This window comes from Lissotriton vulgaris, unplaced genomic scaffold (assembly GCF_964263255.1).
Source record: "Lissotriton vulgaris unplaced genomic scaffold, aLisVul1.2 SCAFFOLD_781, whole genome shotgun sequence".
Lineage (NCBI taxonomy): Eukaryota > Metazoa > Chordata > Amphibia > Caudata > Salamandridae > Lissotriton > Lissotriton vulgaris.
Window position 1 is genome coordinate 589800 of NW_028252768.1, and position 16892 is coordinate 606691.

At 44.3% G+C, this 16892-nt stretch overlaps 1 protein-coding gene across 2 annotated transcripts in view; it reads left to right on the forward strand.

The window, feature by feature from the left end:
• Positions 1 to 16892, forward strand: part of LOC147662025 (uncharacterized) — a 51374-nt gene that overhangs the window by 11325 nt on the left and 23157 nt on the right. For both annotated transcript variants that reach the window (XM_086951179.1, XM_086951180.1), the window contains exons 3-4: positions 8161 to 8271; positions 9479 to 9604. In XM_086951179.1, the coding sequence (XP_086807305.1) occupies positions 8161 to 8271; positions 9479 to 9604 (237 nt within the window). The remainder of the gene's footprint in view (positions 1 to 8160; positions 8272 to 9478; positions 9605 to 16892) is intronic.

Consider the following 16892-nt stretch of genomic DNA (forward strand, 5'->3'; position numbering starts at 1 on the left):
TCTCTGGAGTGGGAATAGTAATTTTTACACCTACGCTATCCAACGCTTTCCCTACTGTTGCACTCTCTGGAGTGGGAATAGTAATTTTTACTCCTACGCTATCCAATGTTTTCCCTACTGTTGCACTCTCTGGAGTGGGAATAGTAATTTTTACCCCTACGCTATCCAACGCTTTCCCTACTGTTGCACTCACTGGAGTGGGAATAGTATTTTTTACCCCTACGCTATCCAACGTTTTCCTTACTGTTGCACTCTCTGGAGTGGGAATAGTAATTTTTACCCCTACGCTATCCAAAGTTTTCCTTACTGTTGCACTCTCTGGAGTGGGAATAGTCATTTTTACCCCTACACTATCCAACGCTTTCCCTACTGTTGCACTCTCTGGAGTGGGAATAGTAATTTTATACCCCTATGTTATTCAATGCTTTCCCTACTGTTGCATTCTCTGGAGTGGGAATAGTAATTTTTACCCCTACGCTATCCAACACTTTTCCTACTGTTGCACTCTCTGGAGTGGGAATAGTAATTTTTACTCCTACGCTATCCAATGTTTTCCCTACTGTTGCACTCTCTGGAGTGGGAGTAGTAATTTTTACCCCTACGCTATCCAACGCTTTCCCTACTGTTGGACTCTCTGGAGTGGGAATAGTAATTTTTACCCCTACGCTATCCAACGCTTTCCTTACTGTTGCACTCTCTAGAGTGAGAATAGTAATTTTTCCCCCTTCGCTATCCAACGCTTTCCTTACTGTTGCACGCTCTGGAGTGGGAATAGTAATTTTTACCCCTATGCTATCCAACACTTTCCCTACTGTTGCACTCTCTGGAGTGGGAATAGTAATTTTTACCCCTACGCTATCCAATGCTTTCCCTACTGTTCGATTCTCTGGAGTGGGGATAGTAATGTTTACCTCTACGCTATCCAACGCTTTCCCTACTGTTGCACTCTCTGGAGTTGGAATAGTAATTTTTACCCCTACGCTATCCAACGCTTTCCCTACTGTTGCACTTTTTGGAGTTGGAATAGTAATTTTTACCCCTACGCTATCCAACATTTTATATAATTAATTGTTAAAATATTAAAAGTATATTTAATTTTTTTAATTTATTAAACATAATTCTTTACTTTTTATTTATGTTTTTGTTTTATGTTTGTAAATGTATTTGTAATTTATAATATTTTTTATTAATTTATAAATTATCAAAATAATTATTACAACTTATTAAGTACATATATTATATATTTTCTGTATATGTTTAATTAATGTATTATTATTATATATGTATTATTTAATAATTTTAAACATTAGATATTTTTAACTATGTTGATTTTATTTATTAGTGTTATTTGCTTTATTTTACATTTATATTTTTACAGAAAAAACCCGATATTTTTAACATCTATATTTTATTTTCGATATTTTTGTACTTACCATGTTGTAGATAGGATGACGATATTCTTGTCTTCGATATTTTTGCATCGATATTCCTGTAGGTCGATATTTTGTAGGTCGATATTTTGTCAGTGATCCATGAACGTGTGTGCGTATGAGTGGGATAAATGTGTATGGGTGACCAGCAGCCTATGTCGTATGTAATTTTGGCACTCGAATACCTTTCCTCATATGTTGCACTGTTGTTATTTTTTTGTAGAGTTTTATATTGCTCGAACTAGACCTGAGACATCGGGTATCAGAGCGTTTTACATGAGCACCAGTTTTGTTACAGATTGACACACTCATTTTGTTAGGCACGCGGAGATACAGTGATCTGCCCAGAATCTCAGGATGTTGAGCGTCGTTGCAGAGACTTGAACCCGGTTCCCCAGCTTCGAGGTCGACCGCTCTAGCCATAAGGCTTCATACTCTCCCTCATCCTCTCACCACTGTTACATGTATAATACAAACATATACCCATTTTAAAGTACAGAAAACGTTCTGCAAAAATGTTCATGATATGGGACATTTTTCTGCACTTCAAATGTTTCCCACTTAAATAATGGCTGTATTTTTCAGATATAAAGTAGGACAGTGTCTAACAGCCACTGGGAGTAAGATGCCCGCTGTGTGAAAAGGGAACACTTTGAAATGAGAGAAAATTAAACTGAAGAGTTAACTTTATGTTTACATGGATTCCTTAAAAGTCATCATTTCAATTTAATCCAATTTCCCAGTGTCACATTTACAAACAACATGCATCCTGCTCCTAGTTGCCTGAAGACAAAGTGCCATATTCATAACAGAAAAACACAGCAATTATTTTAAATGAGAAACATTTTAAGTAAAGAAATCTGCTTTATTAAACATTAAGACATAATTGGCTTAGTTGAAAAAAAACATTGACTTAATGTTTCATAGAAATATTTGTCTATTTTAAAAAAGGAGTACTGCTGTTTGAATGTGACACTTTGAAATGGAAGAAAATTCAAATGAAGAATTAACTTAATCATTAGGATAACTTTTCATTTTAATTTTCTACCATTTAACATAATGTTTTTTTCTCACACTTCAATATTAAGAGCAATCTGCACTCCATAGGTGTGCATGCTTTTTCTTGCTCTCTCTGTTGTGTGCTGCTTCCCCTCTCGACTACCCGCTCTCCTTATTGCCACTTCAGATTGCTCCCTTGGTCCCGCACCCCAGGCTCGTTTATTACTTTATTTAAAATAGATTTTTTGTGGGAGGGTCCAGCAGGTGCATACAGCTGTGGGCCACTTGCACTTTTCATCTCCTCACCACTGCTCCATTTATTTTATTTTTTAAATCTTTTTGAGGGCCCGGGGATTGCACACTGCTTTGTGCAGCGCTCTGCAGTGTACACCCATCCAAGGGAGGCGTGTGTTGCAGGGGGTGTGAACCAGAGTGCACCATGGGATCTCCTTTTATAGTATTTCAAAAAAAGGAAAGTCAAATCAGTACTTAGCAGCTTTTTGCATTATTATTGTCGGTGCAAGTTTTACATAAAGGTGTTTCTTGCAGTTTTCCAAGCTCTGTTGCCAGCAGTTGGGTAATTACCTTGCTCTTGGTGTACTGTCGTACATATAAACAGATGTTAATAATGATATAAAAATAGACGCTGCTGTTTGAAATCAGTCAGCATTATGCACCTCGCCGCAATCTGGCGTGGGACAGGACAGGCATCTCATTTTGTATTTCTACGTTAAATCTTTTTAAAGGTCTTGTGCATTGTTGCCCAGCATTCTTATGCAAGACACTTTCAGCGCACATTTTACAGCCGTCAGTGAGGGGTTTGGACACTTTATCCTGAAAGCATACACAAACATTTTCATTATCACAGCCTGTGATCATGCATGCTATGCCGGGCCACTGGAATTATGCGATTGTTCCGTATTGGCTTATTGGTGCATAATTATAGATTTCCCACATCTGTGACGTAATCCATAATCTGCATATTTTACCCCAAAAATTCTAGTTCAAAAGTTATGAAAAACGTAGCGACAAGTGTTGCAGTGCAGTGGAAGGCCCTTTGTCACTTTCCTGTTGCTTATTATTAAATTTAGGTGTTAAACATATGTGGTGCAACCAGTGCCTTGAGAGTGTTATCAAGAGTAACCAGCATAGGTCTCGCCTTTGGGGCCTTGTAAGTAAAAAAAAAAAACTGAAGTGTAAGACTTCACGTTTACATTTACTGCATCCTAAATACGAAGTAAATGTAAACGTGAAGTTTTATACTTCAGTTTTTTTTACTTACAAGGTCCCAAAGCGAGACCTATTGGCTATGCCAATGCTTGTTTCCTCTTTCTATGCCAAGCCTCTGTACTCAGTAGAGTGCTGGGCTCTGCAGTGCCATGATAATGCATATGTGGGAGATGAGCTGCTTGCGCAAGAATAGGTAGGGATGTTTCTGACCTGCAGGTTCTCTGGTGTATGCGGGGGGGAGGGGGGGCAGTTTCCATTGGTGTAGCGGGTGCAGTGGCACCGGGGCCCAGAGAGCCTCACTGAACCCTGGTTATTGCTGTATTTCACAGCTAAAACAGCAGCTAGGGGCCAGTGTCCGTCCCTGCACTGGATTCCAGGCACATGGGCGATGCTACTGGGTGCGTGCCATTTTTGTGCACATAAACGAGCGGGTAGGCGTCTGCCAAGTCGGTTTGTGAATGAAAGATGGGAGCATCAAGAGGGTAATGAGCTGTGGAGGGCACAGAGGCGAGAAGAAAGAGATATTGAATGGGATAGGAAAGCAGACAAGCGAAAGGGAGCGAGAGAAGGGTGGGCATGAACAGAGAAAAAGGACGAGGGAGATAAACAGGTGGGTGGAGTGAACACTGGGTGATGTTGAAAACGGGGGTAAAGCAAGAGATGTAAACATGGGATGCATGGGATGACCAGGAGATAGACAGGATGGAGTGGATGAGAAGAGGACACTGGATAGACAACAGATATAGATAGGGATGGAAGAGACCGTATGGGTCCAGTACGAAACTAGAGAGACAGACATGGGAGGGAAGAAGATGGAGAGTATAGAAGAAGGAAGAGGGGCTGAAAAGGCAGCGCCACATCTGCTGCAGGAACTGCAGAAGGGAGAGGGGAAAACAAGCGGAAATGTCTGAATTGAATACATGAATGAATATGGAACTTACAGAGCACAAACTTAGCCCAAGAGGGTCAAGGCGCAAGTTGCAGGACTGAAAGTGCAGACAAGATGACATGCTCAAACTGAAATCTGTGAGAAAAACCAGGTCTTTCAGGCTTTACGGAAGAGAGAATGGGACACCTGACTAGAGAGGTCTTCCGGAAGGGCGTTCCACAGCTTAGCAGCAGCAGTGGAAAAGACTCTACCTCCCCATTTTGCCTTTTTTAAACCTCGGTATTGTTGACAGATTTTTATCTGAGGACCGGAGCTGTCTGCTGGGAACAGAGCAATGGAAAATTGCCGTAATCCCATCTGGGCCTGAGCCATAATGGGCATCATGAGTCAGGCACAGTGTTTTGAAAAGGATCCTACAGTCCAGAGGGAGCCAGTGCAGTGACCTAATAGAGGCTGTGACTGAATGATATTTCGGTAGGTTCATCACCAGCCTGGCCACAGCGTTCTGCACCAGCTGCAGACAACGCACTAGGCCTTTATTAATGCCCAAATAAAGGGCATTACAATAGTCCAATCTGGACGTTACCAAGGCAATAACAGCCTGCTTGCGTGCTTTTAAGGAGAGGAAATGGGAGATTTCTATAAGGATCCTGATGACCCCGAAACATGTGGACAATGTCCTGCTGACCTGCAAACAAAGGGAGAGTGAGTTGTCCACTATGACCCCTAGGTTTTTCCCATGGGATACCGGGCAGGGACAGACGCCAAGCGTGTCCAGCCACCAGTCACTGGACCATATCTTCAGTTTACTGCCAAAAATCAGGACCTCAGTCTTCTCTCCGTTCAATTTCATAACATTTTCCACCACCCAGGAGGAGACTGCCTGCATACAATTCCTAAAGTTAAGGAATTGCCAAGGAAAAAGAACTGCAACATGCATGATAAAATAACTTACCAAAATAACTTACCAAAAAAAGAAAATAAACTGACGTCATATGTCATGGAACCCACTCACAAGAACACGTGTTTGGGTTTAAAACCCCCCTCCTTTCCTCCACTCCCAACACTGAGCTCTGTCTGGCGGGTTTGAACAGCTGTGAGGAGGCCGACCCCTCCAGGAGAACCCCGTCCCCCGCTAACGTGTCACCAAGCTGGGTGATGCATGATGCCCGAGAAAGCAAATAAACCCTAGCCCTCTCTCCATCTGGAGAGGTGGGAAGAGGGGGCGGATTCGGGGCTGCTGACAAACCCAGAAGACTGGCTGAATACAATAAACAGCAGGAATGCTATATACAAGGAGACAGTTGTGTACTGGACATGTTTTTATGACATTGTTTAAATACTTGTAGCCAATAATCACCGAGGGGTCATGCCCCACCTTTTATACTGTGTGGACTGAGACTGGGTGGTCCCTTCTGGGTAGTGCTTGGAAGCCGATGCTCATTAAAGCTAGTCGTTGCTCGACGTGGTTTGCAGTCCGCACATGCCAGTGGGAGAGCACTGGGAGCATGCGCAGAGATCAAAATACACAATAGAAAGGAAATGTCAACAATAGCACTGGTAGCGAGGTTCTGTCTGGCATTTTCAGCCCGGCTGTCTTGGTTCATTACTCGGCGCCCGGGGCGGGGTCTGCAGTTTTGTGGGTGGAGGAGGAGTGCTCTCTGGTCACAGCTAGGATAGATTTGTACTGCATTTTTAAAGCGCTACACCTCCCCTCTCCTCTTACAAAGTCCAGGAAAAAGCAGGGATTTGAGGTGTGAGTCTGTGTAGAGAGCAGGCAGGGAGACTGCGGAAACAGGGGAGGGGTGTGCTGGCAAGCACAATGAATGTATAAGTTGTGCCAATAAAACATTGGATTGGCCGAAAGAGACATATATAAAAAGAACGAAGGATAAACATGCATAGAGTAAAAGAGAGGAGCGGGAGCTAAAGACTAACGGAAGAAACAAGATAATAGATGGCACGCTGTGCACCGAAGGCAGAGTTGTGGACAAGGTTTCAACCGGGGGCGAGACTCGCACAGCGTTTACCTTGTGGGAGTAAGCAGCGGCGTCATGTGTTTACAAAGCACGAGCGCGATATTTGCAAAAGGATGGCGCAGTTGCTCGCTCCCGCAAGGTAAACACCATACATGCACGAGGGCTCTTTGGAAACATTGCAAAACATGCTTGAGTTTCCAATAAAGGCCGTAGTGATTCCAAGAGGTCACTTCAAAGCAGCGCTTGCCCGCTGCTTAGGCGCGACTTAAAAATGAAGAAATAATACTTTCATGAAATGTACAGTATTATGCTGCATAATTTGCCTTTTCTTGCCGTATACTACCAGTGGCCATGATATTATGTGATGGTCTGCCAAGGATTTCTTTTTCAGAACTAGTGGGAGTCTTGTACCCTTAACCTTGGCTTGAAATCTGTTACAGCTCATTGCCCATGTAGGTAGCACCTAGCAACTCACATGGGCAGTGTTCTTTTTTTTTTTTTGCATTGGGAGATTACGTGATTTGCCCGGAATCAAAGGATTTTGAGGTCACTCCAAGACTCAAACCTGGTTCCCAAGTTCCAAAGTCGCTGTTTGGGCAGTTATGCCACATCTCCTTCCCTAGTAATCTAAATAGCGAAATGCCATCTCCAAAAATATCATTTCATGTACACGTAGCCCATGCTAGTCCTTCTGAACGCAATCTCCATGTATTCACAATGTTCCTTTAAGGAGAGCATCACAAACTTATATCATATTCTTGGAAACCTCTCCCACAAAAGAGAGAATCTCTGGTAAAGGGTGATGTTGGTGGCCTAACATTGTGGCTAGAGCAGAATTTTCACCAGTCGCTACTGAGTCAAGAATTCCTGTCTGGCAAGCACCCTGGCACTGGATCAGCAATGAGTTCCAACTCTTGAATATGAAAGTAGTGCTTTCTTTTTGGTGCTATTTCACACTCCAACATTCATCCCTTCAACCAAATGTAAATTCATTTCCCATAGTTACTACTCATTCTGCAGCTTTAAAAGAGTTTTTCAAAACCTGTCACCATTCTTCAGGTAGGATCGGTACCTTTTATTTCCGGTTTGAAAATATTAAACTTAAGTAACTTAAAAAATCAGTTACATTCTGTGATTGTCATATGTTGTGTAAATTAGATCGATGAACCCCGTCCTCTGGGTCTCCGGAGACGAGGCCTGCTGGCTTACACGTTCTTTGTTGACTCCTGACTTAATGCAATTTATTTAATATTATGACTCTGGTTCTGTTTTCATTCATCCCCTTTGATACAACAGCAGGGGAAAATATATCTTTTATCACTACCACAATGTGTAATACAAAGGTATAAACTCATTTGAATAATATATATATTTGTATTTGTCACTGTAGAAATGCTTTTAGAGTAATATTACTATAATTTCAGTGTGGTCAGTTTTAGTACCATCATCTCTATAAACTTTTTTATAGATTTCATTTTGTTTTGTCCTATGTTCACATTCCTCGTATCTGTGGTCCTTTGCACAATATGCTGTTAGTCTGTAGAGTTTAGTTCCTTAACTAATTTTTCCTGTTGATCGTAGTAGTTACTGAGGAATGTGCATGAACTGGTCTTTGCTTTTCTTGTTCAAACAGGGCCTCTTATTGCCACCACTGTCTGCTCTCTGAGAACTAAAGTAAAGGAAGAGTTGTACCCTAGTGATGACCCATGCTCTGAGAGAAGACCCAGGTGTAAAGCTTCCCCAAGTGAGTAAGAAGTTTATTCGCTACAACTGGGTGGTTAGTTTAAACCCCTCCTTTTCACGTTCACCACACTTACGTTGAAGTCACAGAGGGACCCTGTGTATCGCTAACAATTTATATCCTACCTGCCTCGGCTGAATACACACGAACCTAAGGCTATCATGTAAACAATATTTCAGTTTCACACACAGCCACCATCTCTGGCCTTCAATACACTCTTACTGCTTAAAAAAATGTAAACCACAACACATTGCAGAATGCCTACTCAGTAATTATCACCTGTAACTGCATCCCCAGTGGAGTTATCCAAATAAAGCGAAAGGTTAAACGGGCAAATTAAAGAAAAACATGACTTGTATGGTAAATCACTGATCGCCCTCATGAGGAACGGTTGCCGGCTGGGAGCAGCGCTGAAGACAAGAGCAGGAGCAGCTTGGAGCTGCTGCATTGGTATGACCAGTGGAACCGTGAATGCGGAGGGGGAATGGTGGGGAGTGACAACAGGTGAAGCACCAAAAGCAAAAGAAATACGAGTGCCAAAGAGTGATCTCGGCTCCTGCACACACCCCGCCTGCCAGACACTTCCTCCTCCTGCGGGACAACCAAAAGGAACCATTAGTAACGTTGCAATGGGAGGGAATGAGCCACACAAAGGAGGGACAATTGCAGTAATAGACCAATAAAAAGTAAGCTTATCAGAATGCCACAGTAAAAAGCCAATGGCAATCGATGGGCATGCCAAAAGCATGCCCATCGTATTACTGTCTTAAAATAGCTTGTTTCCCCACCTCCTTTTATCACTTTTTCAATTTTTTATGTGTGAATCCTTCTTCATAACCTTATTCCTGCTCTTAGGCCCTCACCCCGCCCTACCTCTATTCCGGTTTCCTTCTCTTGAAATGTTGGCACTTCTTCTCTGGTATAGAAGACTCTAGAGTTTTTTTTGTTTTTGGTTAGACCACAGAGATGAAAATTGGGTTTATGTTTACGGTCAGCAAAGTGAGAGCAAAATGGAGGTGAGAAGCATGTTAGGTGCACATGGGTTACAAGAAAGTGAAGAGAAGAAGTGATAGTAATTTGAAATAAGAGGGATATTACTAGACATTCTGTTGTTCCACAAGCATGCAGTTATTTGAGAATTATTTGGCTTGTTAATGGGACACACACAGGATGACAGGGTAAATTGTGGAATCCTTTCTTCAAAATGCAGATAAAACAGTGACTGATCCTGTTGCGGCTTTCAGGGAAAATAGTGAAAAATCCATAAGCTTGAAGAATCCTCAAGGCTCTGGGAAAAGAGGAAGGACTGATCGTAGGAGCACTAAGAAGGAAGAAGGTATGTGAGGTGTTATGTTTTTTATTCAAAGGTTTTCACAGAGAATCCCGTCTGCAACGTATGTTCATGGTAACAACATTCAACTAACCCCCACCCCTCTTCACCCACCTTAGCCACCTCCTTCCAAAGGCGACCCAAGAGGGCTTACATTTCCACTTAACATTCATAGGCGTACACTTATAGGCGTTGATATCGAGCTGGCACAACAGACCATCTATGGACCTGCCTTGAACCACAGTGCACATTGTTTTCAAGCAAATGATCGAGCTCGTAGGGGTGCCAGAATTCGTTCACCTGGCTCACCTAGGCCTTCGCCGACCTTCACTTGCAGGTCAGTCATCTCTAAAGTCTCTGCATGATCCCAGACCATGTCATATTTCTGAGGGCAGTACCGTGCCTTGTAGATCTTTTTTTTTTTCAGCCTGCATGCACCAGTTCATATTACGCATCCATTAATGTACCAGTTGTAGCGTCTTGTTACCACACAGTCGGATTACGTCTCTGCGGGCCACCTTCAGTGCAACATTACAAAACAGCCGGGTTGTATTTTGGCAGCATCTGCTCTCCCCAAATTCTCAAACAAATTAGCCGGCATTTTAGACCAAATCAATGTCAATGTCAAGGGCATTCACGAGAGACCTCCCAATGCCCTGCGGGTGTGGGCATGACCACAGTGTATGTAAGATCGTACCATTCTGGTGGCACCACCTCAAGCACTTGTTATTATCCAGCTTTCCCATATGGCATAGTCTGGTTTGGGTGTAATAGGTTTTTATGTACCGTTCTGAAGCCCGCCTCCGTCGGATATTAACATGCATTGGCCCAGTGGGAATATTCCATACAGCCCAGATCTTGCTCCCATCTCTCTCTAAGGGTACACTGTATTCTAGTGGGGACTCCTCAGGCAAGTATTAATGCAGTGCGTGACTCAGCTGAATATATTTATATCTTTGCGAGTGTGTGTGTTTGTACCGTTTCTGTAGGTCCTGGAATGAGACTATCCCCGAGTCTTCCAGGTGGCATGTAAGCGGCTGATCCTGATTGGATCCCACTGCTTAATCTGTCTATTTTATTACATTTTCCTCATATCACCATAGCGTCTGCAAGTCTTGGGCCGTTTTTACAGTTGCTATCCACCACGCAGTTCGCTGCATTCACGTTGGGCCCAGCCGACAGACCCGTTACCTAGAGTGGTGCCTCGGTATAATCGTAGGACTTCTTGTTCTATCGATTCTACTCACAAGATACCACTCCACCTAGTGAAAACGGTCCATACCTTGTTCGCTCTTCCAGTCTTGCCCTGTGTATCCAGATGACAAACCTGATTTACCGCGATGAGCCAGTCTGTGCACGTGAAACAGATGAATCAGTCCAGCATTTACAAACCTTCCTGGCTAGAAGCACCAGATAGAACAAAAGGCCTCTCTGCTCCCTGCTCAGAAGGCTACGCGCTACCATATCCACCCCCCGTTAGAACTAATACTGGGTTTAGCATTATAGTAACCCCCATGATATCCTTTAGAAGGTTCTCAATGTGCTCCCAAAGCACCGTGATCCCTGAACAAGTGAAAAATATGTGTTCATCATTAGCTTTTAAAAAACACTTCTTCTACGTCTGGAGGTTGGCTGCAGTACCAACTTTGTGATCTTTTGGGAGGTCCAGTATAGACTATTGATAGAAAAAAAGGATTCAGTTTTAGATTTGCTAGCTTAACCACTCAATACAATAATTTCAGGGAATTTTGTCATATTGTTTGTAGCTCCACCCCCTGAAAGGTACCTTCCCACACTGAATAAGGTGACCTTTTCTTCATGTCCTCGGCCTCCAGAAACTTCAAATACCTAGTAGCAACCTCCTTACTTTTGAATCTCACATCCTGGAGTGTGGACAAAAATTCCCTGTCTCCCCCCTATCTCCTGAGCAGCGCTTACAAGTCAGGAAGACAGCGGCACATATTTGAAAATTGATAGGGAATCCCCAGTCTTGGCTCTTAAAACTTCCTAGGGTAGTACCTCCTGCACTGTGGAGTGGTGTGGCTCACTGGTTAGAGGCGGCAGACACGGAAGCAGAGGACGGTCCGGGACCAGGGTTCACTGCCCGACGCGGCAGGGTCGTGGACCAGGGTCAGCGGACTCGATAATTCTCGCCTCGGTGCCTACTCTAACCAGGGATCACACTCGGCAACTCTGGGCATTAGCTTGCCTCATCTCCACAACGGCCCCCACATACGCCGGGGAGGCCTGGTTTCACCTTGGAGATACCCAGAAGGGACCATCTCACAGGGAAGCCAGGACGGGTTCCCCAGCGGTCTACAGCGCGGAGATACCCCATGTGGGGTGATTCAGGTGCTTTACAAGACATCCTTACATTACATTACTGTCATCAGACCCGCCCCTCTCCCCCCATGTACCAATCCCAGCCTGCCTTAATGGAAGACTCTGCCCATCTCTCAGGCAGGTACCTGGGGAGTCCCAGATGGGTGCAAAATTGGATAATAAAGAATACCCTTGCAATACAGATTCAGGTCATGGAGAGCGAGGCCACTCTTCTCAAGCCTAAGTTTCAACTTTTTCCACACCAGCTTGTCCCAAGAGAAGCCCAAAAAAGCTATAATACTATTAAAAAGGCACGTCAATTTAGAGGATCAACATACTGATCAAATTCACACACCCATAAATTGTCGGCGGAAGATTCTTCCATCTAGCCAGTAACACATCCACCTCCTTTGCCACACTTTTCAAATTGTGCAGCAGTATTGCATCCAGAGGGTTAACAATAACAATGCCTAAATATTCAATCTCCGCCCATGTCTCCCTCATCCAATACTTCTGATTTAGCACAATTCACTATTATCCAGATGGGGCTCCAAACTTCACCTCCAGACTCTCCTCCCTAAGAATAGTTTGAGCAGAGTCTGATGTATAGATGACCAGGTCATCTACGTATAACACAATCTTATTGCAAAAATGGGAGTTGTGAAGCAGAAATACCTTACTATCCCTTTTAAGTAGCTGGGCAAATGATTAACTCTGGATGTCAAAAAATAGAGGAGACAAGGGCCTTGCCATGTACCTCTATAAGTACTGAAACTTCTGGTTAATGTCCCATTAAGGAGGATTCTAGACGATAAATTCTCATAAAGCCTCCGGAGAGTAGAGATAAAACAAGGACTAAAACCCAATACTTTAATACCCCGCGCAGATATACCCAACATACTCGGTCGAATGCCTTGCTGCATCTATTGTGACCACGGCCAGGGGAATCGACCAAGAAGTGGCTAGGTTAATAGATCTGATCAAGTGCTGAGTACGTTTTTGGATTTGCCTCTTCGGCACAAAGCCCTTCTGATCTAGGTGAATTAACTAGAGGGGCTAACTTAGCCAATCTCCCTGCCAAAATGCTTGTGAAAACCTTATAATCTGCATTCAACAGTGAGATTGGGTGGTAGGAGTCTGCCCTCCTGAGGTCCTTAGCAGGTTTTAAGACCAAAACAATTGTTGCTTCTTTCCGCGAATTTGGGATCTGCCCAACCCCCTAATATATTGAAATAAATAGGGTCTCCCATTCTGGTATAGTCTCCTCTAATAAGAGCTTATAGACTTCTGATGGGATGACATCTGGACCGGCAGCCTTCCCGTTCTTAATAGGTGACAGATGCCCCCTGATTTCCCCCTAAGTAAATGCTGCTTCCAGGCTTTCTTTACCCTCCACTGTAAGATTGGGAGCTCAATACCAGTCAACCAATCTCCAAGCCTATCCGGAAAGACCTCTTCTGAATACAGTTCAGAAAATAGGAGACCAAAATTACCTGCATATCCTCGACCTTATTCGAGACATCTCCCTGTGGATTGACAACCAGTTCCCTGATGTCCTTGCTGGTCTTTTTAAACCCTTGCCTTCCATGCCAACAACCCACACGCTCTCCCTATACCCAAACTGTTTCATACACCCAGAATGCCACCATTCTCTACACTTCATCTCCTACTTGATTTTATAGTATAACCGTGCCGCCTCCAATTGTTTTAAGAGCCTTTCCCTATCACTATTGGGGCCCCTACTTTGCTGCTGTGTAGCAGCCACCAAGGCCCCCAGGTTTTGCTCCTTGTTTTTAAAATGTGCCTGGCTTCGCAAAACCCCTCGGATGTAGGAATTAAAAGTGTCCCATATTACCTCAAGAAAAGCCGATCCAGCCTTAACAAGAAAAAACAGAACTAGTTTTTTTCACAGTGGAAACCACCAATGAGGATAGCTCTTTTTAACGTCCAACTTGAATTATGTTTGTCTCCAAAAGGCCTAAGGGACATAAAGACTGCTGCGCGATCTGGAATATGCCCCGGAAATTGGTTGACCTCTTTTATTTTGCCCGCCAAAACTCTACAAAGAAATAATCCAACCTAGAATAATACCCATATTCTTTACTATGAAAAGTGTAGCTTCTCATCGGGCCCTTTAAATAGCAGCATGCATCAACCAGCCTGTCTCGTCCTGGGGGCTTGAGTACAATTCCTCCAGGTGGATTTGTCTAAATTGGGGTCCACAAGAGTAAATTAAATCACACCCAATAACCAACAGGGCCATTACTTCAACTAGATCCAACTCCAAGTTCACAATCTAATAAGGATCATACGAATTCAGACCATAAAATCCAACCCACACAATCCTAGAGCCAGCACACTACATAGTTGCCAAATCTCACCTCCCTGAGCTAACAGTTTTTGAGGATATTACCTTGAGCCCAGCGCCCCTCCTTACCATGATCGTCACCCCCTTACAATACTCAGTCTCGTCCGAAGTAACGCAGCTCTCCATTCATCAAAATTTAGAGAAGAGAGCTCTATACTCGCTAGCAGTCAAATGAGACTCTTGAAAAATAATAATGTGGGCAAGGCTTTCTTCTAGATAACGGCTCACCAATTTCTGTCTGCCCCGGGTTCTGAGACCATTAACATTCCATTTTTAAAAAGTTAACTCCTTACTACCACCAATCATCTTCAACTTTATCAAAGCCCTTCTTCAAATGTGTTATCCGAGGCTTGCCGAAGCTGAAGCAACCACATGATGGTATTGAGGACATGTTTCTTCATGTGCCCAATCCCTAACCCATGCCCAGACCTACCCCTTTGTCCCTCCCTGGGGAACCCTCCCAAGACTAGCAGGCATAAGAATGCCTAGAGAATGCCAGGAAAGTCTTAGTTACACTCAGGATATGCTTAACCACAGTGCGTCCCCCACCCCGACCCGGCGTTCGCGATCTCCCCAAGACTCAAGATACAGCCCCCTTTTTAATGGTATCAATCAATGCATCTATATCGTCCACTGCTCGGTACTTATGTACCTGGTTGTTCTACATGATATGGAGCATTGCCGGGAACTTTAGTTGTACCTTTGCCCCTAGTTTAAGCACTCCTCCATTCTCCTGCCCAGAGCCCACTGCCTCTAATCTGTTGCCTCGCATACATCTGATCTAATCGCAAAAGAGAACCCTCCAACCGAAAAAGGACCACTCCATCAAGCTATACTCAGTATTGCCGCCTTCATTATATAAGAGAGAAAATTCACCAGGATATTCATTGGTTTCTGCCTTTGAAGGTTCCTTTTAAAAGGCTCTCTATGTACACGCTGTATCTCCTGGGCAGGATTAATATCTGGCATGTCTTTCAGGACTGTGTCCCACAACAAAGAAATTACAAAAGACTTGATATCCACATCGTCATTGGCCTACAGAAAGTTCAAGAGCCTAAGATTATTCTTCCGGGAAAGATTTTCAATCCTCTCGATATCCTCCCTTAATCCTTGATTCTGCTTAGTCAACATGCCTCTCCCAGAGGTGTTTGTTTGCGTCATCATGTCTAATAAAAACTACCTCCTCTTGTAATGCTCCAGTATGTGCAGCCACCTCATAAAGCTTCTGTGCTAGGGCAGATCAGGAGGCTTGAATGTCCGCTTGATTGGCCTCCGATACTTTGAATCTACTTTTCATCTCTTCTTTAGGGCCCAGAAGAATGACAGCCAACGAATGCTCAGGTTGCTTCCTAGCTACTCCGCCTTCTTCCATCACCTGCTGACAGTGCTCTTCTATCAACCCTGCCTCTTCTACTACAAGAGCCTCAAACTTGTTGCCTGTGGGGCACTGGGCCACATTGCATCGGCCTTCACCCAACCCACTTCATGCTTCAGGGGTGGTGATTTTTCGTGGCTGAGGCATTTATGCCAGCAAGAGAGGCAGTAGTAACATTCTCCATGCTCCGAACCAGCTGGCTCACCAACTTTCCGAACCTCCCTACGCCCTTGGTGAGGTTGGCAGAGTCAGAACTTTATAAAAGGATCTAAAAGAAGGGGTTGCCTTAATCTGGGGGACCGGAGTCTTTCTCCCCTACCACTAGGGCTCTTACCAGGCAGCCCTGTGGGCTTCCTAAATTTAGGAGCAATGGTCTCAACATCTCGTGCCCTTCCAGGCAGGCGTTGCTGCCCCTTCACTGTATCCTTTGCAGTGGCATAAACATATGAAGGGGGGAAATTCAAAACCAGAACTTAACCTTGCTGCCTCTGTAGTCCTGGTACGCAATGTGTACTTTGAGGTCATACGGCCAGCCTTGCCAATAGATTGACCGCTCCTATGCATATACAATGGGCACTGAGCCCACTGGCCTTCTTCTGCAGCCTCCCAGTCTCTCCACCTTCCACTCCCCTGAGACTGGGAGCTGCTGTATGCCTCTGAGAGCACTGCTCTAGGGGGCTGGAGGATTTCCTGGTTTCCCTGCTGACTTGTGCTGCTGCAACAGCCATGAGTCTGTGCACGGTCTGCCCAGTAACGCTGCAACTCCTTTGTGGGTTCCTCCCAGTGTGAAACCTTTGTGATGGCCGCTTCAGGGAAGAACGCAGCTGCAACCGCCAAAGAGGGCATCCAGAGTAAAACAATCCGGACCCAGATCGGTGGGCTACATTAGCCTTTTCAACATGGTACGTGCAGTGAGGGCAGTGCCCACTCCAGTGAATACATTCCTCCCCTCGGCTTGCGGCCGCTCAGTGCACAGCTGCCATGTTCCCAAACGAAACCAGTCTAATTTTTCTAAGCTCTGGAAGAAAGTCTGCATCCCATAGGGGAGTTTCCATTTTCAGTCTCCCATGCACCCTGTTTCATGTGTAGCTTTCTTCCATATTTTCATAACCACGTTTGCAGGGCTATGCATCACCCCAGTCCACCCTGCTCTATAGAGCTTTCTTATGTAGCCTCTCTCTGGCATGGCTCTTCTGTCGCCAGCAGGGACAGCTCAGACTGGTCCGCAA